General features: G+C 43.9%; 1 protein-coding gene across 5 annotated transcripts in view; it reads right to left on the bottom strand.

The window, feature by feature from the left end:
- The window catches only part of Tdrd7 (tudor domain containing 7), a 71,944-nt gene extending 45,650 nt beyond the window's left edge, over positions 1–26,294 (bottom strand). The window contains exons 1-5 of one of the 5 annotated variants that reach the window (XM_060379868.1): positions 19,337–19,457; positions 9,288–9,338; positions 3,320–3,532; positions 1,249–1,390; positions 231–411 (exon numbers count right to left, since the gene is read on the bottom strand). In XM_060379868.1, the coding sequence (XP_060235851.1) occupies positions 231–411; positions 1,249–1,390; positions 3,320–3,526 (530 nt within the window). In that variant the 5' untranslated portion in view covers positions 3,527–3,532; positions 9,288–9,338; positions 19,337–19,457. Of the gene's footprint in view, positions 1–230; positions 412–1,248; positions 1,391–3,319; positions 3,533–9,287; positions 9,339–18,833; positions 19,105–19,336; positions 19,490–26,151 lie in introns of those variants that run through there. The other 4 variants (XM_060379867.1, XM_021647979.2, XM_060379869.1 and 1 more) reach the window with 4 other exon arrangements.
- Between the last annotated feature and the right edge of the window lie 1,285 nt (positions 26,295–27,579).

Below are 27,579 nucleotides of genomic sequence, written 5' to 3'. Positions count from 1 at the left end.
AACAATGTACTAGAGTGTGTACACTCTGGACAAGGAGAGATGACAACAGCCAAAGGAAACAGGACAGGCAATGTTCAGGGGACGCCACGGGGCGGTGAGAGGACTTACTAATAATGATGCATGCGAGTGCAGGTTACACAAAGTAAACCCTTCTCAGTGTGCACACACCTCTCACAGCTGTTAGCCCTGCTCTCCACGCTTTTCCTGTAAGCCAGATAAAGCCCAGGTACCTGCTGTTGGCAGACATGCTCACATGCCTGTGCACTGGAATGTCTGGGTATGGTGGCATGTCCACATCAACCTTAACTCCCAGGGTGCCTCCTTTGTCTCTTAACAGTGCTGGATTAGGTTTTTTGTTGATAGAATAGTCTGAGGCAAATCCTGGTTGTCTGAGGGTTGCCTTCGGTTTCCCTGTAAAGTAGGTAGACACAAGAGAATCTTCAAACTGTAGTTTCATTATGCTGCTCCAGATAATCCTGTGGGTCTCACTTCTCAGAACAATTTGGAAAAACACAAGGAGGGGTCCCTGGTAGGGTGATGAGTAGGGGAATGGCACTGGAGAACATTTTGTGGTTGAGGGTCTTACCTCATTAGCCAGCGCTTCCCTCTGCTAGCCATACCAGCGCTTCCCAAAGCACCCACCAGTTGGTGTGAAGCCAGCACAGTCTTCCTGCCTTATCAGTCCTCACTCTACCTGCGGCCTAAGTCTCCCATCATCAGGAGGCCCACCCTTCTCACTCACAATGATGGCTGCCTTGTCTAAAATGCTCTTTCTGCCATGTAGTCATCTACATGGTTGCTTGAGATTTTGGTTTTAGAATTTACTATACCCTCCTAGAGATAAGCATTCAAGAAATACAGCTTTTTATCATGTTTTCAGGCCATGTAACTCATATTTCCCTGAAAAATGTCGTAAGACCCAAAGAAATGATCTGCTAAGTGAGACATCATATCACAGATTCTTGGTTCCTCCAACATTCTGGATGAGGATTCTTGCCAAATAAGCTAAAAGGGTAAAACTACACTTAGCTGTCACTACAGTTACCATCTGCTGTCTTACTATGAACTTAAGTCACAGTCATCATCACTTCATATCAACAGAAATCCCAGTTGCAGGAATTTTCTCTTGACATGTGGATACAGGCAAAGTATCAATGAACAGTTTATTGGGAACATAGTTCATATTTCCATAAGTCCTATGACAATCTTCTCACAGACAGACTTAAATTTTTATATAAAAAGCCGCACCTTCTAGAAAGAATGGCATGGTTTTCTTCACTCTCATCTGACAATTAATTTGTCGCCCTGTTTTCCTTTTAGAAGTCCTCTGACGAGCCACAAGCTGAGCGATCCTTGCAGTTTCTGTGCAGGCTACAGCATAGCAGACAATCTGTGAGCAGCAGAGTGAGATCAAGACATTCTGAGAGCCAGTTTGTGAAGGCTGGGTCCCAGTGCACCTAAAAAAGCATACACCCCAAAAGCTTGCAATTCCAAGTAGCTCTCTCCCAATTTGCAGGAACAAAATTACAATCAACACAAAAGGAATCACGCATGATCTAGCACTCTGACTTTCTCCAACTTGAAAATTTCATTTATTCTTTAAACAGATACTTATTACACATCTACAATGAGGTAGGTATTGGGAAGTTAGCAAGTGAGCCAAAGGCATCCTGGGCTCTGTGTACACTAACTCAGAGATACAAGGTTCATCTTTCCCACACTTACAAGGAAGAACAGTGAGTGCTTGGAAGGCTAAGCTCCAGGCTTACATGATGGCAAAGCATGTTCTTTTTAACATTGCATTTGTTTGTACGTGTGTGACTCTAAGTTGAAATAAAGAAAAATACAGCTTTATGCCACAGCCAAATCAAATCCATACTCTTTTGACCACTGCTTCTATTCTTGAGAACACAGACATACACAAAAGAAAAGTTACCTGCCTCAGGATGTTCAGTATGGGATATCATAATAGTCAAAATCTGGAAGCACTTTTAAATGCTCAAAATCGGGGAGAAAGAGTTACAGGTAAAACATATCTCACAAAATGGTATGAATCACTATTAGTTCATTCATTTGGACAGTTGATCTTTTAAGCATTCAACAAGTTTATGAAGTATTGAACATGAAGAGAGAAAAGATACCTCTCTCACTCTCAGATTCTCTCTTTTTTTTTAAGAGAGAAAAAAGAGGTTGAAAACCTCTTTCAGTGTGGTGAGTGCTGTAAAAAGTGGGAGCTGAAGGCTTCAACCTGGGAGGCTGTGGGATGCCAGCACATGCTGCTCTACTGATACCAATTGTAATTAACTTGTGTCTTCCCCTTACACACGCTCTTACACATGAGCTTCTCCTCTCACCATTCTCTTGATCCTGACTTCCCTTTCTTCTCTACTAATGGTGCCTCCTGCCCCCCAACACAGAGAGAAAAACAAACACACTAAGCTTGATGGAAAACATCCCAGACCATGTCTATACTCAAATAGGGGAACAGGCACCCAGACTCCTGCGTGTGTTTGGGGCAGGGAGTGCAGGAGTTAATCCTGTTTGTCTCCAGCACACTGAAATGGGAAGGTACCCATGAGTGAAACTGCTGACACACTGAGTAAGCAAACACTGCCTGCTGCACCCACACCACACTAAAGTATGTCTTCCCAGCGAAGCTGGAAGGATTAGGGGAAGATATTATGACCATATGCCTATAAAGGAGGAACAGGCTAGTGAAAAAAGAAACCACAACACAGCTTTTGGCAGAGAGGCTGCTGCCATGAGTGATCAACTAGCCAGTCCACATAGCAGAAAATGGCATGCGTGTGGTCAATAACGACTAGAATTTAAAACTTTCTATTAGATCTAGTGATCAGCTCATTAGTCACCTTTGCAAAACACTTGCAACAGGGCTAGTGACATGGCTCAATAGGCACTTGCTGCCAAGTCTGACAATCCAAGTTCAACCCTTAAGCCCACAGGGAGGAAGGAGAGAAGAAAGTCTACAAACTGCCTTCTGATTATGGTGTGCATGAGTGTGTGTCCACAGACACATAATAAATAAACTAACGTGTAATAAAAAATTAAAACAGTTGCACAGGTTTGTAATGAGCAGATACATGGTTATTTCAGGCCTCCCACAAAGTTATTCTGTTTAGACACCAGAACTGGATGTCACAAATACTCTGAGGCACTACAGTACACAAGACATGAGAATGTGGGCTGCACCTTAGGTGCTCTATCAGTGCTTTCGCTTCTACCTCAGGTATGAGATAAGAAGCACCAGGCAGGTGACTGACTCAGTGTGACAATTATGACAGGCAAGAGGCCATCTTACCTCTCCAGATCTACTAGCCTCTATCCTGACAACTGCTGGCACGCTTCTCAGGTAGGCTTCTAGAGTAGGATAACCCAGCTGCTTGAAGGGGATCCAGTCTCCAGTCAAAGATCGGTATTCTCCTTGCAGCCGAGGTAATGCTATCCCATTCTTATGAGACTGCAGGACAGCCCTTAGCATCTTTGAAACCAGATCTGCCTCCAGCATCTTTGCCTATAAGAACAGAGGAAAAGATTACCATTATGGCTCATCAGCTTGTGAGTTAGTATGGACTAGCATGGGAATGCAGGGGGAGTCAGAAATGTACAAGAGGAGCCCTGTGTGGATTTCTGATGGCCAGAATAGGAGGGAAACTGAGCTGTGGGGCTAGGGAGAATGCAAAGGCAGAGGTGTGGAGATGGCAGAGAAGGGCATTGAGGTTGGGGGTGCTCTGAGAACTTCGAGGAGTCATGTGATTGCTAGAACTGGAGGAGAATCCAAACAGGAAAGGAAGAAAGGGACAGACCTTGAGATAACCACAGTATGCTAATGACTGCATTTGTTGAAAGTAATGCATCACAGAGAGGATCATAAATGAGGGAAACAGAGGGATCAGCTCTGGTATGTGAAAGGTCACTACTCAGCCTTCAGAAAGCTAAGTTGGAAGGATTTTCATAGATGTGAGAATGATTGGAAGTGTGGAGAACCTGAGAATAGGGCATGAGGAAGTAAAAACAAAGCTGACAGTAGTCGGGATGTAGAAGGCACATGTGACGAGGGCTCCAATGTCTGGCTAAGGCATGATAGGTAGTAGCCATCAGAGAGCCATGAGTTGGGGCAAGTCTGTAAGACATGAAGAGGGTGAGTTCATTCTGGACAGGTGGAGTATGGATGACCATAAGCCAGCCACATAGATATATTCTCTAAGAACTCGGGTTAGAGGCCTGAGCTGGTAAGAGAGGTCTTACCAGCATGGTCTTCAGGCATCCAGAGAAAAATGAAAATAGATCCATACTTATCATCCTGCACAAAACTAAAGTCCAAGTGGATCAAAGACCTCAACATAAAACCGGACACATTAAATTGGTTAGAAGAAAAAGTGGGGAAGACCCTAGAACTCATCGGCACAGGAGACTACTTCCTGAACAGAACACCAACAGCACAGGCTCTAAGAGCAACAATCAATAAATGGGACCTCATGAAACTTAAAAGCTTCTGTAAAGCAAAGGACACCATCACCAAAACAAAACAACTGCCTACAGACTGGGAAAGAATCTTCATCAACCCTTTATCTGACAGAGGGCTGATATCCAGAATATATAAAGAGCTAAAGAAGTTAAAAAGCATCAAATCAAGCAATCCAATTAAAAAATGGGGTATGGAGTTAAACAGAGAACTCTCTGTAGAGGATTGTAGAATGGCAGAAAAACACTTAAAGAAATGCTCAACGTCCTTAGCCATCAAGGAGATGCAAATCAAAAGGACCCTGAGATTTCACCTTACACCCATCAGAATGGCTAAGATCAAAAACTCAAGTGACAACACATGCTGGAGAGGTTGTGGAGAAAGGGGAACCCTCCTCCACTGCTGGTGGGAATGCAAACTTGTACAACCTCTTTGGAAATCAATCTGGCATTTTCTCAGACAATTAGGAATAGTGCCACCTCAAGATCCAGCTATACCACTCCTAGGCATATATCCAAAAGATGCTCAAGTACACAACAAAGACATTTGCTCAACCATGTTTGTAGCAGCTTTTTTCATAATAGCCAGAAACTGGAAACAACCCAGATGTCTATCAGTTGAGGAATGGATACAGAAATTGTGGTACTTTTACACAATGGAATACTACTCAGCAATTAAAATCAAGGAAATTATGAAATTTGCAGGCAAATGGTGGGACCTAGAAACGATCATCCTGAGTGAGGTATCCCAAAAGCAGAAAGACACACATGGTATATACTCACTTATATAGACCTATAAGATCGGATAAATATACTGAAATCTATACCACAGAGGGCCTCTGACTCTACCTAGCAGTGTATCAAAGCAGATAGTAAGACTCATAACCAAACCAAAGAGTGCAGGGAATCATATGAAAGAAGGGAGAGTTAGTAAGACCTGTAGAGGAGCTCCACAAGGACCAAATATATCAGGGCACAGAGGTCTTTCATGAGACTGTTTCTCCAACCAAGGACCATGTATTAATATAACCTAGAACCCCTGCTCGGATATAGCCCATAGTAGCTCAGTATCCAAGTGGGTTCTCTAGTAAGGGGAACAGGGACTATTTCTGACATGAACGCAATGGCTTGCTCTTTGACACACACCCCCCCCCCCCAACGGGAGGAGCAGCCTTGCTAGGCCACAGAAGAGGACATTGCAACCAGTCTCCTAAAGAGACCTGATAAGCTAGGGTCAGATGGAAGGGGAGGAGGTCCTCCCCTATCAGTGGACTTGGAAAGGGGCAGTGAGGAGATAAGGGAGGGAGAGTGGGATTGGGAGGGAGGGAGGGAGCTATGGCTGGGACACAAAGTAAATAACTTGTGATTAATATAAAAAATAAAAAAGAAGCTAAAAAAAAGTAAAGTATGTCAAAGAAATGATGAATTTTTCCTGAAAAAAAAAAAAAGATAGGTACAGGAAAAAGAACTATGAAAGGCTGACAAAATTGGGAAGAGGGGTGGAAAGGGAAGTAGAGAGGCAGGAGAAGAAATAGAAGACATAAGCTGTATCCCAGTGAACTGCAGACTAAAAGACAATCAATAGAATGTTCAAAAGTGTCATGACTGGCACAAACAGTGTAACAAAATTAAAAGCCCAAACATGAACACATAAAACTACAGCCATCTAATATTCAACAAAGATGTTCAAAGAATACATTGGAGAAAGACAGCATTTTCAACAAATGATGCTGGAAAAATTGGGTGTTCATATGTAAAAGAAATTAGGTCCATATCTATCACCCTGCATAAAAGACTGACTGCAATTGGATAAAAAACTTAATATTAAACCTAAAATACTGAAACCACTACAAGAAAACACAGGTAGTACCATAGAAGGTACAGGTGTAAGAAAGGACTTCACAGAGGAATCCAGAATAGACAAAGAAAAAAAAATAGTTTAAAATATGACCTATTAAAAAGGGGGGAGGAGCTTGGGATTTAAACAGGAAGATCTCAAGAGAAGAAATAAAACTGGTTAAGAATTATCTCAAAAAAAAAAAAACTCACTATTGCTAGCAGTTAGGGAAATGTAAATCAAAACAACTTTGAGATTTCATGTCACCCAGTCAGAATTACAAAGGTCAACAAAGGAGCCAACAACAAATGCTGGAGAGATATGGGGAAAGGGAACCCGCTCATTGTTGGTGGGGCTACAAACTGGCCCGATTACTCTATAAACCAGTGTGAAAAATCCTCAAAGAACTAAAAATCAATCTGCCATGACCTAGCTATACTATTCCCCGGATATGCCCAAAGGACTTGACGTCCTGCTCCAGAGATAACTTGCTCAGCCATGTTCACAGCTCCTCTATTCCCAACAGCTGGGAAATGCAAACAACGGAAACGTCTCCTCCCTCCCTCAGTCTCACCCCATCACTAGGAGAGAAAGAAGGATAGGAGGGGGAGAGAGATATGGAGATCCCAGAATCTAATTTCTTTCCTTTTATTTCTTGTTTGAGCATGACTATTAACAAACCACAACCAACCTCCCTAACCAACCAACAACCACTAACGCTGCCTTTCGGGCACTAGCATTTATGTACCCTCTGAAAAGTTCCTAGAATTCCAAATGTCACACAATTGCTGAAATTATTTGCAGCTGGCAAAGCCATGCTTCTGCTAGAGCATGAGGTAAATCACAGTCAGCTGCTGCTGACAGTCTGAAGCAGCCCCACATTCCTACACCTGGGATTAAAACGAAAGCACATTCTTCTAATATTTCTGTGTTTTAGAAAGAAACCAAAATTCCAAAAAGCTCACTACATTTAAGGCTCAGGAATCCCTGAGGAAGAGGGGGCATAAACATTTTAAGAGCCAAAGAAACGGGATGCTTGGTGTGAGATGTCTCCTAGAAATGTCAGAGAAGCTACACCCATGAAGTCTCGATCAATATGGTTGTTTAACAAGACCTGAACAAAGACAACAACAGACACATGAACATGAACCGGGGAATCCTCACCGGGCCTAACCCCCGACAAAGAACTATAGGCAACCAAGGAATGCTCTGAGTTGGAGAAACAGTTTCCCTAGGAAAGACCACACTAACTGGTTATCCAGTACCAAGTGGTCAGCCCAGAAATCTTTACACTGACTGAGCAGGTTGGATTTACATATTTAGGAATATATGTATGTGTTTAAGTGTGTAGGACTGGGTGGGTACATGCATTTAACAATTCAAAATAAACAGACCATTTGGATTTGAGAAAGTGCAAGAAGGGAACATGGAAGGGGTTGTTGGGAGGGAGGAAAAAATGGAGAAAGTGATGGTATTATAATTTCAAAACATAAAGTTATTATTTTTAAGGATTAATGAGCAGCAGACAAGTCAAAAAGTAGATTTGGGTTCCTAGGAAATTGGTGGGGATTTCAGTTAAAGATTTTATCCATCAGGGCAGTTCATATTTTCTTTACCCTAATAACTGTATCTAGCTTCAATTTTTTGGAGAAAAAGATAGAATGAAGAAATATTCAGAATAACCCTCAAGAAATCTAAAAGATCCCTTACCCTGTCACTAGGGAAGGAAGATGGAAATCAGGAGCCATTTTTAAATTTTCATCTATGTTGTCAAAAGAGAAACTTTCTGTGATTAAAAAATATTTTATTTTCTTAAAAAAAAAAAAAACACCTTTCTAAAAGGTAGGGTTTCATCATGTAGTCCATGGTACCTTTGAATCTATGCTCTGCCTGCCTCAGTCTCCACAGAGCTGAGATTACAGGCCTGTACCACCACACTCCACTGAAACAGTTTATGGATGTGCTGGCCACAGGTGGTTTTATGCATCTAAAATGTACTAGGGTGACTGAGGAAGTAAATATTTGATTTGAATGTGGCTAGTGGCTCCCACATTGGAGAGCAGAGTTCTACATAAGCAGCTTTTCCCTTTCTCTGGCTTAGAAAACAAAGGAGCAAAAATCAACAGTAATTTCCACATTTGTTCATTAAAAAAAGCCAGCTCCTGCAGTGGGGTCTTCTAAGTACGACTCTTAAATTCACACAGCAAACGCAGACCGATGTCATCCTTATGTACTCCCTCTACTCAACATGACCTTCTCAGATATCACAGCCAGAACACACAATCCATACATGCCAAGTGTTTCTCAACAAAGGTGTTAGGGAAATGGAGAAAACTCAACAACCAATCATCCTGTCACACAAAAATAAACCTCATAGCATATGGGAAAGCTAATTTGAAATGGATTATCTAGGTCTGAAATGAAAAAGTTGTAAATTATTCAGAAAAAAAAAATGTGAATCTCTATGGTTATGCTGAGATCATTAATTTTCCGCTGCAGAGTTGTAATGGAAGTTTTGGTTTCTTTGTAAACTCAGTTAAATTATGTAAATATGTTTTTGTTTTTAACCCCAAATGTGGGATTTTAGTTGGGCTATAGTTTGTCCACACAGGTTAATTGTCACATGCAGGGTGTGATCTTTGCCAGCTAGTAATGGCCTTCTACATGCCTCATGGGGAGGGGCGTGGTCTAGGACTCAGAATAAACATGAGAGCTGAGAGAGGAGGGGTATGAGAGAGTGGACTTCGATGTTCGCCTGTGGCATGCAGCAGTTTGGAGAGACCAGGGAATAGAGACGGTGTGGTGGTTTGAAGCAGAAAGACAGACGCTGCGCTTCGGGGCACAGCAGCGGGAAGGAGCCCGCTAGCTGCGTCTGCAGCTGATACACTGATATGGAGCCCTAAAAGAATCCCAAGACCCTAACTAGCTGGAAGAAGTAAAGGGGTCTGTGCCCCCTCTCCCCACTAACCTTTTTTCTCTCTTACTCAAGGTTGGGAGTTGATGGAAGGGAGGCAGAGACCTAAATGGAAGTAAAGTACAATTAAAAAAGAATAACACTATAGGTGGCTTTCTACTACAGAGTAAGTTTGAAAAATTGAATTTCGTTTTAAAAAATATAAATTTCTGCTCTTCCAAAAGACATTAAGAAAATGAAGACAAGTGTCAGACAGACTAAGGAGAACATTTTCTTAATGCAGCCAATGAAGAGCTGGTGCTCAGCTGAATGTGGTGGCCCACACCTTTGATCCCAGTATTCAGGAGGTAGAAGCAAGAGGATCTCTATGAGTTCAGAGGTAGCCTGGTTTACATAGTGACTTCCAAGATATCCAGATCTTCATAAAGAGACCCTGTACCAAAAGAACAAAACCAAAAAACAAGGCACTAGTACTTATATAAACACTCTGAACTCAAAAGAGTCCAATGGAAATATGCAAACAACCTGAAAACACTTCAGTAGAGATGCACGTGTTAAAAAATACATTTTTAAAAATAATTTTTGTTTTTGAGATTATAATTACATCATTTTCCCTTTTCCTTTTCTTCTTCCAAACCCTCCCAGTACAGAGACAACAAAATAAAAAATAAAGTCAAAATGGCAGACAGAATCAAAAACAAAACAAAACACTTGCCATGTGAAGACCTTACTCCAACCCAAAGGTCTGTAAGGCTAGAAGTCCTATACCCAGACAGGTGGCAAGAGACAGGAGGAACCCTGGGAGTTCCCAAGCCAGCTAGCTTGGCATATTTAGCAAAAACAAAAACAAACAAAAAAATAAAACAGGAACCTTGTCTGAGGCAAGGAGGAAGGTGAACACCAACACTAAAAGCTGTCCTCTGACTCCTGCTTGTGTGCACAACATACAGGTGCCTGCGTTTCTGTACATACCCTACCACCACCCACTGATGGGCTGGAGAGATGTCTCAGTGGGCAAAGTGCTTGCTACACAAACAGGAGGGCCCTGAGTTTAGATTCCTAGCAGTCACATGAAAGCTAAGCACAACACACACACTCATAACACCATCACCAGAAGAGACAGTGTAGCCAAAAAGGAGAACATTAGATTCAGTGACAGACCCTGCCTCAAAAAAGGGGGAGAGGGTAGAGCTCACTAGAGTAGACATCCAATATCAAGCTCTGGCCCGCAACACACATACGCACAATCGAGCACACCCACACATGCATGTGTACCTCTAACACACACATTCAGGGGTGCATACACTACACACACTTTTTAAAACTGACAACACAAAATGCTGATGAGAATGCAGAGTTGCATGCAGACTTACATGCATTTTTGGTGGGTGTTCAAAACAGTTCTTTGAAAACACTCTGGCAATTTCTTAGAGCAGTGAAGCATACATTTGCCACAGAACTCAGCAATCCTACTTACAAGTAACTGCCCAAGAGAAATGATGTAACACCTGTACATTCATATATGTAATAGCGTTACTTATGGGGCAAAGTTCTAACAGGTTTATTCCAATGACTTCTAGAAACACTAACGCAAACACAAAGATAGTTTAAAAGACCAGGCCTCCTTCATCCCGCAGGCTCATCAGAAATGAGTTTTGTGGCTATCCGACACAAGCCTCCTTCTCCTTCCTCCCTAGAAGAGTTTTCCACCTGTGTCTAGGAAAGGTGCCCTATCTTCCTTTTTATGCTTTGAAAGAGTGGCAAACAGTAGTGTCCCAAGCAGGGCCTTTATTTTAGGAAGGTAAGGGAGGTAGTGAAAAACACACCCCATTCAGGAGTTAACTGTCACTGGAAAGCTGGGTCCAAGGCTTCCTTCCATAAATCCCACTGCCTGGTTCAATGTACTTCCTTCTCTAAGGCCATAGACTTCCCAGACCCAGCAGCTACCATACAGTTATTGTCCTAACTGCCCTGCCCTTCTACTACATTACTTGGGCATCATTCCTATAGACATGATGAGGCTTCAACAACAGTGCTTATCTGTGTGGATCAGAGCACACGTCCTCAGTTTTCACTTTCTCACCCTGTCTATCTTGAATTCTGTTCCCTGGCAATTGTTTAGGTTAAGTGAAAATTTCTGAGCTGCCCTGGCAAGTTTCACGCTATACATGCACCTGCTATTGAGATTCTCTCTTTAACATACAGATTATAAAAACATCCATATTTTAGTATTTATTTCCACAGCAAAGCTGCTAACAAATAGGTGATATATTTTGACTTCATTTGGTGTGGAGGAGCAGGGGCTGGCAGAAAGTTGTACCCGTGTCTGCTTTTGCTTATGTGTCCAAATTCAATGTCAGCATGCAACAAGCACAGTGGTTTTCCTTGAAGCTCCTTCTCCCAGGCCCAGCACAGGAAGGTTCCCTACCAGCAGTTTTCATTTCCTTCACCCCATCACCAGGCAACACATGAAGGTGGATGGCTAACATCCACCACTTCCCACAGTTCCATGAGGTCACTTCAGTCCATGCCAGCAACATCTTTGCCTCTTGGCTGGCCTCCGCTCCACTTGCCTTCTAGAATCTATTCTTCACACCACATAGCAAACAGAGCAGACATTACACACTAAAACCCATCGTGCGGTTCTTCTCAAAACCTTTTACTCTGCCCTGTCTTATCAGACAAGAACCCCAAATCTGCCAATGCCTACCCCCTTCTCTGACCTCCATTCTTCTCTTTCTGCTGCACTCATCTTGGATCCTTGACTTTCCTGGAATGTGCCTCACACAGCCCCACCTCAGGATCTCTGTGCTGGATAGTCCCACACCTATAAACTCCTTACCCCAAGGATCAGGTTCACACCTCACGTGCTGTATTCTCAGCAATGTCCTCCCCGGCCAGCACTCCACTCAAAGTCAGAGTTACTGTGCCAGCTGCATGGTGACCTCCATCCACTCCTCTCCCTCACTGTCACCTTAGTGTATATCATCACCCAAGAGTCACTGTGCTGTTGTCTGCTTCACTGCAGGATTTCTGTCTGTTCCCTGCAGATGCTCTAGTATCTAGTCCACAAGAGCTCAATAAATAACTAACCACTCCCTTCTTCCTTCTACTCACTAAATTACAACACAATGCATGGGAGCTATTACATAAATAATCATGAGGCCAATCTGTTATTAAAACTGTCCTCAAGTTACACTGATTGCTATAAACTAAAAACGACTATTCTGTCACTAGACAGAAAGCATCTGTTAGATTATTTCTGAGCATTACATTAAGCTCACAATGAGCAGGTAATGTCAGGGCCATTGCCATGGCTTTACTGTCGGGCATCCACATAGCCTAGGATAAGTGCTGCTTCAGTGCCTAAATGTTGCAAACTTAGACATGTTTCCCTTGTTGAACAGTACAGAGTGCCACTCTTCCAAAGCTTTTGGTGGTTATCTATTTAATCAACTAACTACCAGAAGTACAATAACTACACACAGCTGTTTCAAGCTACAAAAAGGAGCTCATTTTTGAGAAGAGTGGGAGCCATGCCTATGCAGATGGCTGCAGTCTGTAAATTAAGGTTACCCACCTCCACCACGACCCCAGCATTTTTCCTAACATACAGTCTTGCATAGAACACTAGCTCTTTAAATGCCTGAGGCTGCAAAGGGAGGCAGAAAGGCTTCTGAGGTGTGTATCTTGTTCTCATGCATAAGAATTTTTTCTAGTCTCTGTTGCAAATCCCCTTAGCTTAAGGTATTGATCAAAAACAGAGGCACAGTTTAAATAGTATTTCCCAGTATATAATGCTTTAGAGTGCTACAATTTATGAAAGCTTTAATTATCATGACATTTTTGTTTGTCTATTTACAGTTTTTACAGAGGGCAATTATACTCTTCAGGTACACAGGAATACCTTCCTCTGGAAAAAAATTCAAGCGGTTTTTTTTTTTTTTCTAAAATCTTGGTTATTATTCATTACAAGCACAACAGTGAGCTTATCATGGGAATGTCAGCTTTTACGAGCCAAAAGCAAAGTTTTAGGTATCCTGCTCCAACCCCTTCCCTTATTTCTAGTCTATAAAAATGTAGCAGATGAACTCTGAGTTTCACTGAATTTAAGTGAAATTTAAGGCTTTTACCTTGTGAGTCTTAAGTATCCTACAAGACCAGATAACCATGAGTGAGGCTAGGCAGGGAGAAATGGAGCAGGCCTTCCATTTCAGACTGCAAATCCTCAGAAGTCCACACACTCCTGAGGGCTGCCCAGCAGTGTATTGGGAGTTATCAGTCACTAAGCCAGCTGGCAATGGCCTGTCAATAAGGGAGAAACACTGTGACAAAGCACACTTCATTTGACTTCCTCTCTCATTTCTTTTCCTTACTCAGGCAGAGGAGAAGCATAAAATGTACTTTAGCACAATATGTGCATTCAGCAGCTACTCAAGAAATGTTCACAGAAGCAGGCTGTGTATGGGAAATGGCCGTGGATAAATATACTGGCAGAAAATAGAAAACAAGTTAGAGAAATTTCTAGTTTTGTATTTAATTCAAAATATCAGGAGTTGTCTTGTTTCACTTACTTGCCTCATAAACACATATATCAACTGGCAAAGTTTGGTGAGCAAGCCACTGAATTTCTATGATTTCTTTCCTAACAAGTAGGCAAAAGGTCACTAACTGTTTTGACAGCCAGTCTTGGAGTAAGATGCTATTTCCCCACACCCTGCTGCCCTAGGACCCAACCTCAGAAAGATGACCTAGGAACAGCACAGAATGGTAGCAGGCTGTTGTGTAACAGCTTCTCTAAGACTAAAACATTTTATCCTGCAGGGGAGCTCCTAAAGCAAGAAGGTAAACAATACAAAATAGCTTCAGGAAATCCCTGAATCTGACCAGATTCACTAAGACAAGCAAAGCTGAAAGGTAGACTCTCAGCTAAGCTCAGCTGCCTAGAGGAAGTTTGGAATAACCAAGTCACTTAGAAGGGACATTTTCCAGCCTCTTCAGGTACCTGCAGGCTGTGTTGTGTGCTGCAGGTTTCCAGGTTTTGTGAGCTACCACCCATTTGGGGGTGGGGCCTTGGTGATGCAGCTGTCTGAGTAATTTATGCTCCTGTTAAGTAATTCCTCAGCCATATTCCTATAAGTAACCCCCAATAAAACTCACTTATTCACCAAGTCAGATCTTGTTGGCATTTGTACTTTGGCCTGTTGTGGGCTCCCTATCCAGGGTGAGTAGATGTGTGTATAAAAGTTTTGTCACACAACAAAGGCACCTCAACACCATCTCCTTCAAACTATTAAGCTTAAAAATTAATCTGGAGCTCGGGAGAGGCTTAGCTGGTAAAGAGCTTGCCTCACAAGCCTGAGAACCTGAGTTCAGAACTCCAGAACCATGTAAAAAGCTAGACCGGGTGCCTGTCTCTGTAATTCCCAGTGAAGGTGAAGGGTGGAGACAGAAGGCTACTTGGGACTCAATGAACAGTCAGTCTAGCCAACTCAGCATGCTCTACGTCCACTGAAAGACTGTCTCAAAAAATAAGATAGGGAACGATAGAGGAAGATGCCTAGTACTGACCTCTCGCCTCCACACCCATGCGCACACCTGTGCACAAACACAAACACTACGGATTTATTTACACACATGAAAAATGAAGAAGCGGGAGGCTGGGTTAAGAGTACTTCCTGCTCTTTCAGAGGGCCTGGGTTCTGTTCTCAGCACTCACAGAGCAACTCACACCTGCCTATAACTCCAGTTTCAGGGGACCGTCTTTTGACTTCCATAGCCACCAGACACAGATCTGGTATACATATATACATGCAAATGAAACACTCATACATGTAAATTAAATAAGTCTTTAAAAATATAACTTTGAAAAATAAGGAGAGGTCCACTGTAACGTCTTCTAGCTTTCATTTCATGGCCAGAATCTAGACCTTTCTTTCCCAGAACACTATCAGTCTGTATGTGTGCTTAGTAACAAACCTTCAGAACTAGAAAAAGGGACTTACTACAACCTGATGGACAGAGATACACCCAAATCCAAGAAAATGTTACTTGTTGCAAAAACTGAGTGGTGAACCTGACTGCTCCTCAGATCCCATCATCCTTTCCCTTTCCTCTCTGCTATACACTTCACTACAACAGCCCCAAGGTACTAATGATGCACAGAGGTAAAGGAAATCAAATTTTAAATTGTTTGTTTGTATTGGGGGGGGTGCTGAGGTAGTGGGAATGAAGAGTGGCTAGGGGTGGGGCTGGAGGCGGAATCCAGGGCCTTCTGCATGCTAGGTACTATCACCAAGCTACAGTGCCAACCATAAATTTAAATAATTTACATGACTTAAAATAATCTTTACTGTATTTCAAAACTATTTTGTGTAAAATTTCCCCTTTTCTTTACTATACCTGAAAATGACTCAAAAAAAAAAAAAAAGTCTTATTTTGAAGACGCCGTAGAGGTTTTTGTTGTTTGCTTGAGACTGGGTTTCACTATGATGTTCACGCTGGCCTCAAACTTCAGCTCCTCCTGCCTTTGCCTTTCAAGTGCTGGGATTCAGATGTCCACTGCCACCCACCCACCCACACACACACACACACACACACACACACACACGGCCTGAGCTCTGATACATCTGAATCATGTTTTCCGATGCTGCCCACCACGAACATCGGTACGCCTCGGGTGCCCCATAGTTATGGGGGTCCACCAAATAACCACAGTGGCACTAGTCTGGTTCTCATCTGTGGATTTCTGTTAAGTTTCTCTTTATCAACTATTTCTCACTATCATTTATCTTGTCTTTCCCGTAACATTTTTTCTCATCATGAATTCTAATTCCCCAAATAAACCCAAAAGAATTATTAGGATACACTCTTATCTCCTCAGCTGTTTGCTCAGTGTGGAAGCCCCTGCACATCTCCCTAGAGCATCGGTTCTCAGATCTCCTGCATACCTGATATTTGTGATTCACATCAGCAACAAAATTACAGTTATGAAGCAACAATGAAAATAATTTTAAGGTTGGGAGTCACGGGAGTCACCACAGCACAAGGAAATGTAATAAAGGGTTGCAGCAGTAGGAAAATTAAGAACCACTGAGCTATAGAGTGTATACTTTGGGTAACTGCTGCTCCCTCCTTAAGACATGATTTTTACAAGTGGGGACCTAAAAGCCCCAGAATGTATGCTGCAAGATTTTAGACATCATTTAGACTCCTCAAGTCTTTCATCTTATAAAACAGTAAACAGCCTTAGAGAGGGGAGGAATTTATCTAAGATCCATACCCAGCAATTTCTCATATTGCAAGGTGTGTGTGGTTCTTTTGTTTTTGTCTTTAATTTTAAAGACAGAGTCTCCCTATGTAGCATTCCGCCAGCCTCCAGAGTTCTTAGATTACAGGTATGCACCACCACACCCAGTGTGCAGAAGGTTAAGGTGCCGCTTTTTCTTTCCAATCACAGTCTACTTGATTGGAAATCAGTCTGCCTACAACCAGTTTTTAAAGGAAAGAGTAATCATCTTGCTGCAGGTGCTAGTTTTTCAAACCTACCTTTTATTTGGGAGTTCCTTAAAGCTTATACCTCCCTTCCAACTTCCCAACCCCAGGTAGGGGGAAAAGAAGGCTGTAAGGGAAAAGGGACATAGCCCTCTTTATTTCTTCCTGCTGGGTAGGGTCGTGGGATTCTGGGGGGGGGGGGCAATACCAATATCCATTGTCAGGAAATCCAGAAGTCCAGGTAACCAGCAAGCCAGCCAACAGTCCTCCTCTGTCTCCTCTAAGCCACCACCATGCCTTCCTCCTCTGGGCTATCATACTTATGCCCCTCAAACTCCTCAGAATTCAACTAATTCCAGTTGGCAAAGACCACGATCCACACAAGATAATTAACAGGTGTGGAAAAACTAAAATCCTCCGCTGGGGATTTTAACAAAAACAAGTTTACAAATCATAAATCAAAATGTCCACAACATCTTCATTTAGAGGTTTTTAGGAAGCAGTTTTCCTTTTTATTATTGTTATTCAAATTATTTCTTTTGGCCCTACATAGATATTCAAGTAATGAGTTTCTAAGAATCTATATACTAGAGTAAAACCCCTGAGATGATTAAGTAATTTGGTTAGGAGTCTGGGTCTTAACTCTAGTTCTAACGAAGTACTGGAATCTTTCTGAGCAATTCATTTCCGTCTCTTTCTTCACGTGGAAGAATGGGTGTGGATAAGAGCCACTGGTCCTCTGCTTTCCTCTGACTCCTTTGAAGAGGTAACAGGCTCCAAAGTGCTGATGAAAATTACAGATTTGCTTGCTCATGACAAAGCTGCACAGGCTAAAATATTATGTCTGCCTGGATATCACAATGGGTTGCCTTGGCTGAGAAGAAGCATGGCTAGTATTGAAAATGACAACATTAACTACTTTTTGTTTGTTTGAAAACACAACTTTGGGCTCATGGGGGACTTATGAAAACAATGAAGCACAGAGATGGGAAGAAGAGAAGAAAAAGCAAGTTGGTCACAAAGAAAGAAAAGCCAATTTATGTAAATATGAAAGTCAAATTCACTATGAGCAGCAAGAAACTCCTGATCCATGAAGGCATCCAGACATTTTCTTTTTCCTACACCAAAGCTCAGTTCTTGCTATTTGTACTTCATCCAACACAAAATAGGCACTCAGAATTGAACGGTAAAGTGTATTTTCTTTACATTTCTATTAAACATCCAATCCTATTAGAAAGAAAACTTAAAAGAAAGATTCTTCTAGGAGTGTCAAACTCCTGATTCAAAACACAATAGCTCACACAGCCATGTCCACGTGGTGTATTTAAAAGAGTATTAGCAGGGATTACATTTCAGTTCCAATCCACTGGGACTAAAATCTGAGGGTACTACCAAGTGCTGCCTCACTGTCTTAGCAAGAGGGCATCTACGAACGAGAAGGGCTGAGGCGTGGTGGACTCCACAACCAGTACAGAACTTTGCACATAACTGAAGCTCAACTCTGTCAGCTGGGTGCAACTACAAAAACCTGTGTCGTGTGCCAATTTACCCTATATAAATATCGGTATGTCCCTATCCTCGAAAAACAAACAAACAAAAAAAAAAACACTGTAAAATATGGGCAGTTTGGTGAAAGGAAAAGTTAGGCAATATGGATGATTGTCATTTTTGAGCCAAAGGATTTATCTCGTCTTGAAAACACATCGAAGTTAACTATTTCAATTTGGCACATGAAAAAGAAGGCTCAGAGAAAAGGTGCAATTAATTGCCGACCTCACATTTAAGCTTTGAGGCCCAGATTCCAATACACAGTTGCAAAGGCCACACTTTCATCCACAGTAGGGGCCCCAGGAAGGAACGGGATTTAGTTCTAAATTTCATATCTGCCACTAAAGCGGTTTCCAGTCCCAAGAACAGTTCTCTGCAAACGTCCACCTGCAGAGCGGAGGTGGGTACCAACACGAACAGCGGTTTTCTTGGTTGGTTTGCGGTGGTAGTATCAGAATCCTGAGGGGCTGGGTCTTTCCTAACATCTACACACACCTCCCTTCACAGCTCCCCAAAATGACTGGGGAGTGGTAGCCCTGGATAGTAATAGAAATGTACCCCTCAAGCGGATAGGAGCAGAAACGCTGTCAGCTCCGACTTCCAAGACAACTTCTTCGTGGATGCTTGTTCCCTCTCCAGCGCTCACGGTTGACAGGAACGGCTACGTGTAGGTCCTGCCTGATGTGCGAGGCCTGCACCGGCCGGTCTCGAGGGCGGAGGCCGCCGCAGTGTGGCCCGCGGGCTGGCACAACTGCGCAGAGCTCGGGTACCGCTGTCCCGCACGGGCGGCCGCGGCCGGTTGCTCCTGCCCGGGAGCCACTTCCTGCTCCGATCTGCGCGCCGCCCACGCCCCCTTCTGCATCTCCCGCTGCACCGCGGCCGCCGGGGTGGACGCCCGGCCCACGTCCCGGGGCGTCACGCACGACGCTCTGGAACCCCGCCGCGGCGGGGACCAGGCCCGGGCCTGAGGCGCCGCGCCCAGCCGCTGTCCCGCCCGAGCCCTGCCGCCCCGCAGCCTGCCCCGCGTCGCCCGCACCTGTCGCACCCCGACCTGAGCTCACCTCGTCCTGGGGGCCCGCGGCCCACGCCCGCGCCTCTGGGCCCGGCTCCCTCAGCCGCCTGCGCCAGGATCCCCGACGCGGCCGCCGCCCACTTTCGGTTTCCCCAGCACGGCTAAGCCACCGCTTGGGAATCACCTAAAGCCACGCCCTCTAGGCCACGCCCCGTCGCACCATGCCCCGCCCCTCGGCCTCCGGGTTCAGCTCTGCGCAGGCGTAGGCGCTCTGGCCACGCCGGGGTCCGCGTGTGAGAGGGGAAACCGACGCCGCCTAGCGGTTTCTGCGCGTGCGCACGCCGGCCCGCCGCTTGGGCTGTGGGCTTCACTTTCCTTCAGTAAAGTTCATTCTCTTCTGCATCTCAGTAGTTTATTTTCGTTGGCCTAGACAGTTCATCTTCAGCTGTCTTCTTGTCACTCTTTGGGGAAGGGTGACCACACTAAAACTCCAGTCTCCTGTCTGTCCCTCTTCTCTGCTTTGCCACATCCCCTTCGCACCTGTTCAGCTGCACCGCGTTCATCCACAGCCCTAAAACTAAAGCTGTCTGCGGGCAGGGGTCCTAGAACATCTCAGTATATAATAAACATGAAATAAATACTTGTCAGATTCGTTCATTCATTCTAAAAGTGTTAAAATACCCGCTTTTTATTCACTCCTTCACGGTAATTCCACTAACATTTAGCGCCTGGTTTTGCTTTAGCCCACTATGAACACTCCGCATCATTCTGTATGCTTTTGATGAGAGCCTGCTGCTTACTCAACCAGCATTGGTTACAGTTTGGGGATATACTTGCCGTACTATCAGCTGCACTATTCAAATGTACAATTTGATGTGTTTGTTAGGCATACATCAGAGAAACCACAGAAATTAACATAATGAGCATAGCCACACCCTCAAAAGTTCTTCCTCTTTCTATAATGTTTACCTCACATTCCATCCCTTAGTCCTGTAACTGCTGTTCTACTTCTACTATAGATCTGCTTGCTTTTCTGGGGGTTTTATATAAATGTAATTATTCCGCATGTATTGTTTTTAAGGGGTAGGGGTCTGGCTTTCTTCACTCGGCAGAATTCTACTGAGAGTCTTCTGTGTTGTTGCATATACTAGTAGTTTATATCCTTTGCTCACTGAATTTCCATTGTGTGAATGGCAAATCCACTCCCAAGGGTTGGCCCAGGAGAAAAGAAAGGGGTGATCTGTCACAGACCTGTGCAAGGATGTTTAAATCAGCTTTGCTTGCAATACCTAAAAACAGAGAAAGCGTACACATCCTTCAGTGACCAAGTGGACAATAAACTGTTATGGACTCAATACCTGCTATCAAAAAGCAAAAGCGAATGGAGAGCCTATAAGCCTTGTGCTTGAGGAGCTTTCCATTCACTGAAAGCTGCAGTAGGCAGTGACTAGACTAGAAAGAGAGGGTGAAAAGCCGGAAGTCCTGTGCTCAGAAGGTTCTGTCCTAAGGCTTTGACCAGGGGTGTTCCTTTGAACACTGTCTCTTTCATAACCTCACATCTGGTCCCTGCTTCAATCTGCCGAAGTGTCTGTCTCTGAAACCAAATTCTCTACATCGCCTTTGTTCTATTTCAGTCTGTGTCCCTGCCCTGTCTCCTGATCTACTCCCAACATGGCAGTGGCTTTCACAGACCTAGAAAATAGCCAGCTCTCATTTGGACTCTGCAATATTCATGATATGCCCTGGCTCCACATTGAGATGGGGGTGGGGTTAAAAGCAGCACCTATGAACTGAGAGGATAGCTGTGGGGATAGGGAGTTAGGCAACACTGAGTTCAATATGCAAAATAAACCATAAAATGCTGCTCATGGATCCTAAGTCTGAAATTCTTTATGTTGTGCAGGTGGCCCCTGTTTGTAGTATTCTGTGTACAAAGAAAAGTTTTCTGTAACTAGCTTCATTTATGAATAGTTGTCACAAGCAAATATTTTCAAGTGTGCAGTTTGATGAGTTTTAACAAATGTATTTAACTGTGTCGCCGCCACCACAATCAAGATGCACAGCTAGTTTTAGTCCCAGAAATTCCAGAACCTACCTCCTGTTCCCTCCCCCTACCTCACTCCTGGCAGCCTCGGATGAGATTTCTGTGTCACTACAGTTTTGCTTTCTCTAGAGTACCATATGCATGAGACCGTACGATGTCTTTTATGTCTGGATTTTAGTGTAATGCTTCTGCAAATCATTCCTGCCGTATTTGTCAATAGTCAATTCCTTTTGATGGCTGTGTGTATTGTCACTGTATGGCTATGTCACAACTACCTTACTTGGTGTATTCAATGTGCATTTTTGTTATTTCTAGTCCGGGGCTCTAATGGATCAAGCATTTTTGAATGACCGCTGTGAAGTCAAATGGTTTTCTCACATACATACCTGGGAGTAAATTAATATCAGGATGTAGGATAAATGTATAGCTAATTATATATATATTTACATATATGAATATATGTATACTTTATCATATTTAACATATAATTATATATAAATGTCAAAGTACAACCTTAAGTGACCACATCATTTTGGACTACCCCCTTTATCCACCACTCTGCCCCCTGCACAGCATAAGCCCCACTCATTCCCAACATTCAGCATCATCAATCTTTCTAACTGGAGCATTATACTGGATGAATAGGACACTGAGATGATGGCACTGAGGGCTGTAGCCCTTCTCCATGACTAATGGCATAGAGGATCTTTTCATGTGTACACTGGCCTTTATATATGTTCTTAGAGAAGGTTTCTGTGCTGTAGGTAGATTGAACTGAGATGCATCAGGCGGATTCTCCAGAAGTTGAATTTTAGCAAGGAAGTCATAGGTCTTGTCTTCTTGCTTGTTTTAAAGCTGGAATTCAAGAGAATTAAAACTTTTTTTTTTTCTTTTTTTTGAGGCAGGAGCTTGTCATGAGTCAAAGTCTGGCCTAGAAATCTCCATCTTCTTGCCTCAGACTCCTAAGTGCTGGAATTACAGGCACGTGCTACCATGCCCAGCTCAGACTGGCTACTCTTTACACTCAGCGTTCTTATCCTTTTGTGGAACAGTAAGTCAGAGCATGTGAAAGCAACATGGTTTTAGAGTCAAGTCCCACTGTGAGTACACATTAAAAATTGTCTTGTGGGAAACCTTAGAGCCAAAGAGCAGAGTTCAAAACAGCTAGAATGAAGTTCAAAGGTATTCTCCCCCAGGAAAAAGCCAATCTGGGGTCACCATGAACAGGGGCAGGGGGCAGATGGATGGGTGTGCTATTCTCACTTCCAAGGCTGCAGAAAGGACCTCAGAGTCCTGCTCAAGCGGCTTTTGAAGAGGGGGGACGGCCTCCTGGCAGATCATCTGTGCTTTCAGAGACTTCACCAGAGTGAGTTCATCATGGAAAGGAAGAGCACAGCAAGGCCTAAGTGGAAGGAAGATAACCCCATTGCCACCTTATGGTATTAAACCTCTGCCAGGCTAGGTGTGGTGTTGCACACCTTTAAACCCAGAATTTAGGAGGCAGAGGCAGGTGGGTCTCTATAAGTTCACAGGCCAGCTTAGTCTACATAGTGAGTTCCAGGACATCCAGGACTACTTAGAGAGGCTCTGTCTTTAAAAGTAGATAAAATAAGTAAATAAACAAACAGATAAGTAAAAAATCCCTTGACCAAAAGCCCTTCAATGCACTTTTGTTCTTGGGGGCAGCCTACTTGTTTGGATAGAGCCATGGGGAAGGTACCAGGAAACCTATCCAAGGCAGGAGGATCCAGGGCTCTTGGGAGAGCGTTCTGCCCCACCCCCATTATAATAGTTCAGCAAGTGCAATGAGGTCTTTTTTCAAGCACGTATCTATAGCGTTTCCCCTCCTGACAGATCTTTATAGTATAGCTCAAGAACCACACACTCTTCTTTTTCCACCTCACAGCCACTCAAATAGCATTTGGAGAGAGCTCAAGTGCTACCATCTCATCTTCTATCCAAATGTATCTGTTGCTTCTTTATATTCTCTCAAAAAAAAAAACAAAACAAAAAACAAAAACAAAACAAACAAACAATAAAACCTACCAAACTCCATAGGACTCTGATTTCTAACACTGCCCATATCATCAGTGAATTGCAGGGATTTGACTGTGACATTATTTGGTGTCATGGGTAGCACCTCTCTGGAAACCTCACTCACAGCCCCCACCCCAAAATAACTGTTCTCTTAACTAAGCTTCTAGATGGCGCTTTGTTTTCTCAGATGGCGTTCTCATGGAAAAGCAGCTGAGCCTTGTGCACAGCTTAACTGGGAGTCTTCGTTCTCCTCGTTGCTTGGCTGCAAGGGACTTTAGCAGCATCCCTGCTGCATGCTGAAGTGTTTCTGCATCCAGGTGGTACCCAGTGTCTCCAGTACTAGTTCCTTTCGCAAGGTCAGAGAAATTAGATCCACAACAAAAGGAATGTCTGGCTAGATCTATATTTGATTAATCATTAAGGCCATAATCACTCCCACTTCAGCAACCGCCCCGTGAACAAATGGAGAGAAGTTTCTAGACAGCTATGCTTGTTTTAACTGAGTAAGTAAAAAAAAAAGGGGGGGGGGAACAAAACACAAAACAAAAGGGAGGGATTGCCAGAGGCCTGATGAAATCCTGGCCCTGGTGGAGCTCAGAGATTGCTGAGCAAGCAAAACCCCCTAAGCTTCCCACAAAGGCCTCTAAGGTGAGTCAGCTGAAAGGCCCTAATCCCCAGGAGGGTGATCAGGGAAGCTTCAGAGGGCGCAGAGCCACGGACAGTGGGAAAGAGGGGAAATGAAAGCTTTAACACAGTGCCTCTCAACATTCCTAATGCTTCCACCCTTTAATACGGTTCCTCACGTTGTGGTGACCCCCAACCATAAAATTATTTTTGTTGCTGCTTCATAATTATAAATTTCCTACTGTTATGAATTATAATGTAAATGTGTGATATTCAGGATATCTGATATGTGACCACTGTAAAAGGGTCATCTGATCCCCAAAGGGGACATGAGCCACAGGTTGAGAACCCATGCTTTAACACCATACTGTGTAGAGAATAGGGTAAACAGAGTCTGTTCTGTCCAAGAGACCATCTTCACCCCATTCTTTGTGAGCTGGGGGTCATTCACACAGCCCAGGCTTCGACAAGCCCTGCAATACAGTTAGTAAAGCGATGTAGCTACTAAGCCACTAAGCTCTATCTAGTAGCTGAGAGGCCCAACTGTTTGGCAGGGCGTGAGATGAGGGTGTGGTAATCAGTACTTTAAACACAACAGTCACCAAACTGAAATAATGGATAAACCTACTGGTACAAAAATTATGCTGAAATAGTTGCTGAGAGCAAAGAAAGGTTGGAAAAGCAGCAGCAGGAAACAGGCGTGGGAGGGCGGGATGCACCCATCGCCGGCTCACAGGCTGAAATGGAAGAATAGTTAGGATTCAGGAAGTGTGCCACCCAGGCGACGTCACAGTCCCTGGCTTGTTTGACCCATCCATGGTCAAAGGGCAAGGTGATAGTTTGACTCCAGTTCTAGCCTGGATCCCTTTCTACAACAGAGCTAATCCAGGAAGTAGCTTCTCTTGGGGCCATCAGGTCAATTCCCATTAGTCAGTGGTCCACCAAGAGAGAAGCTCCCGCCTCCAGGGCATTCCAGACTCTCCCGGAAGGTATTTTTAGTTGTCACAAAGACCGGGAACTTAGTCTGGACCAGTACCTAGGTGCTCACTATCAGAGCCTTGTTCTAACCAAAGTGTGAATGTCTTGCCAGCTTTCTTTGTAGATGACAAACCTCTTTTTCTATATAAACTTTCCCCATAATTTTACAATGATTTTTTTTAGGTGATTTTCAGGGATGGGGGTGGGGGAGCTGTGAGTGTTATGTCAGGAGTTAATGAGGAGAGAAAGCTTTAAAATATTTATCGCAAAATGGAGGTTGGGAACCATTTCCTGAGCCCTGTAGATTTAAATACAGGGCTCCCCTTTATTTTAATTCCCCGACAACCGACCCCACCCACAAACAAGATGTTCCTGTGTACAGCAATCAACACAGGACACACACGCTTGTCATTATTGGAATTCTCCATCATGCGCTACAGCACAGGATGCCTTAGTGGGGCTTACACCACTGGAGGACTTTTAAAGAAATCATTCCTTTCAAGGGACTCCCCAGAGTTCTTGTCGCCCACTATTTTATTTCCCAATTCTCCCTTCACTTCCTCATTCATTTAAAGCTGGAGCACCTAATCTCCGCAGCAGTTTCCTTAAAAGAAAACGCTTAGTAATTTGCAGTAACTTTCTAACACCTGGGGTGTGGGCAGGGCTTGGGCCAGAGCAGGACTCAAAAGGAGACTCCTGCTGGAAGAAGGCAGTTACTCAGCGCTGACTTGATCGCTCCTCCTCCCACAGCGCATGCTCCAGAACTTGGACTCTGAACCTACTTGTAAACAGCCCTGAGCCTGCTCCTTAGAGATCCTTTCCTGTACTCGAGGTGGGCCCGGGATCACGTGACTGCACGGTCCAGCGCCTGGCACACACAGGCTGACAGCAAATATTTGCAATGAATAAATGAGCTAAGGGCTCAAGTCCAACACTTTCTGTGCCGCTATGCCACCTGTCTGTACTCCCAATGAGTGAAAGACTCCTCAAACAAAGGACAGTACTTTAAAAGCATAAAACCAGCAAACCTTTATGTACTATCAAAACATCTGTGAAGAGCTACACACCTATTAGAAAACATGTTGTATCAAATCTATGACCGGTACCTCGGTCATCTGGGGCTGTTATAGCAAAGCACCACAGACAGCGTGGCTTACAAAGAACAGAGATTTATTTCTTACGGTTCTGGAAGCCAAAAGCCCGAGATCCGGGTGCCAGCTTGGTCCGGTTCTGCTGAGGACCCTCCTCTGGGTTGCAGACTGCTGGCTCCTCATTGTGTCCTCCCATAGGGCTCCTCTTTCCTCCTCACATAGTGATAAGCGTGCAGAGACCTCACTGAGATCTCCTTTTATAAAGACACTGGTCCCATCCATGAAGACTCCACCCTCATGACCTACATCATCTCCCAAAGGCCCCACCTCCTAACACCATCACGCTGAGGGTTGGGATTCTAACCTGTTGATTCAGGCAAAGGGGCACACAGAGTCTCATGGAACTGACAGTTGTTCGTGCAGAGCCTTGATCTTGGTCCTGTCACTCAGTAGCCGCAGTTTTGTTTTCTTTAGATTTCTGAAAGTCTCCTGCCTGTCCTTCCTGCTTCTTCCCCAACCGCTTCCTTTCTGGGGAGCTACCAGGCACTCTGTCCCTATTGGCACTTCCCACCTCTGAACAACCTAGATGATGAGGTGGAGGACAGAGCGGAGGAATGTGACCACTGCATTGGTGAGGAATGTGACTACTCCAGATGCCTTGGCTGTTCACAGGGTCAACCAGAAAGCTGATTTGGCCTGTAACCAACACACTGACCAATGCAAAGGCACCTCTCTGTGCAAGGAAAAACCCCCTGTGTGAGTGTGTGCGTGTGCCGTTTATCCAGAAGCCGCCTGTAGTCCTGACTCAGAGGCTAAGCAGGGGTCATAACTCTCTCTATGAGGAGGGTTAGTGTCTGGAGCATGCTGCCAAATCTTCCTAATGTTTTCTTTGGGCTCAAGGTCATGCTTTCTTCCTCCGAGCAAGCTCAGATAAACCAGTTTTCTTGAGCATGGCACCCAGAGCTCATCATTTCCTTGTTAGCAATGGCTGGATGTTCAAAACAGAACTGGGAGCTCTTTGTTGGAGATCTTTCCTTAGGCTGAAGGAAAGCCCTGTGTGGTACTCAGCCATTCTATCTCAATCCTGACCCCATATTGAGTCTGAAAAGGCCAAACTGAATTTCTTTGAGACTCTGAAACTTGTGGGTAGTGGCTCTGGCATGTCATGTGGGCACTGTCACTACAAAGTGACAGTAATTTTGTGATCTATGTGAACTGGCCACACATCACTTGGCACATGTCAGGAGCAGTCCTGACAATATGAAAGCTCAGCCTCTGGTACTCAAAGTAGCACACTTGGTCTGTAAACGTTTGCATTTTCACTGACATGAGTGTCTAAATAAGTAAAAACATTTTGCATTTCTCCATAACTACATAATAAGAATGTATCAGCATACTGCGTTTGACTGCAACTATTGCCTGAAATAATAGCACTGCAGTTTTAATACCATGTCTGGCTGTGTCTCTCTTATATCCTAATGTTAAGGTTATAACAGTCTCTCAGCATTAGTGTGTATG

The sequence above is a fragment of the Meriones unguiculatus genome, chromosome 3, assembly GCF_030254825.1.
Source record: "Meriones unguiculatus strain TT.TT164.6M chromosome 3, Bangor_MerUng_6.1, whole genome shotgun sequence".
Taxonomy (NCBI): Eukaryota; Metazoa; Chordata; class Mammalia; order Rodentia; family Muridae; genus Meriones; species Meriones unguiculatus.
Note: the sequence above shows the minus strand (reverse complement) of the source record. Positions and strands in the feature narration are given on the sequence as shown.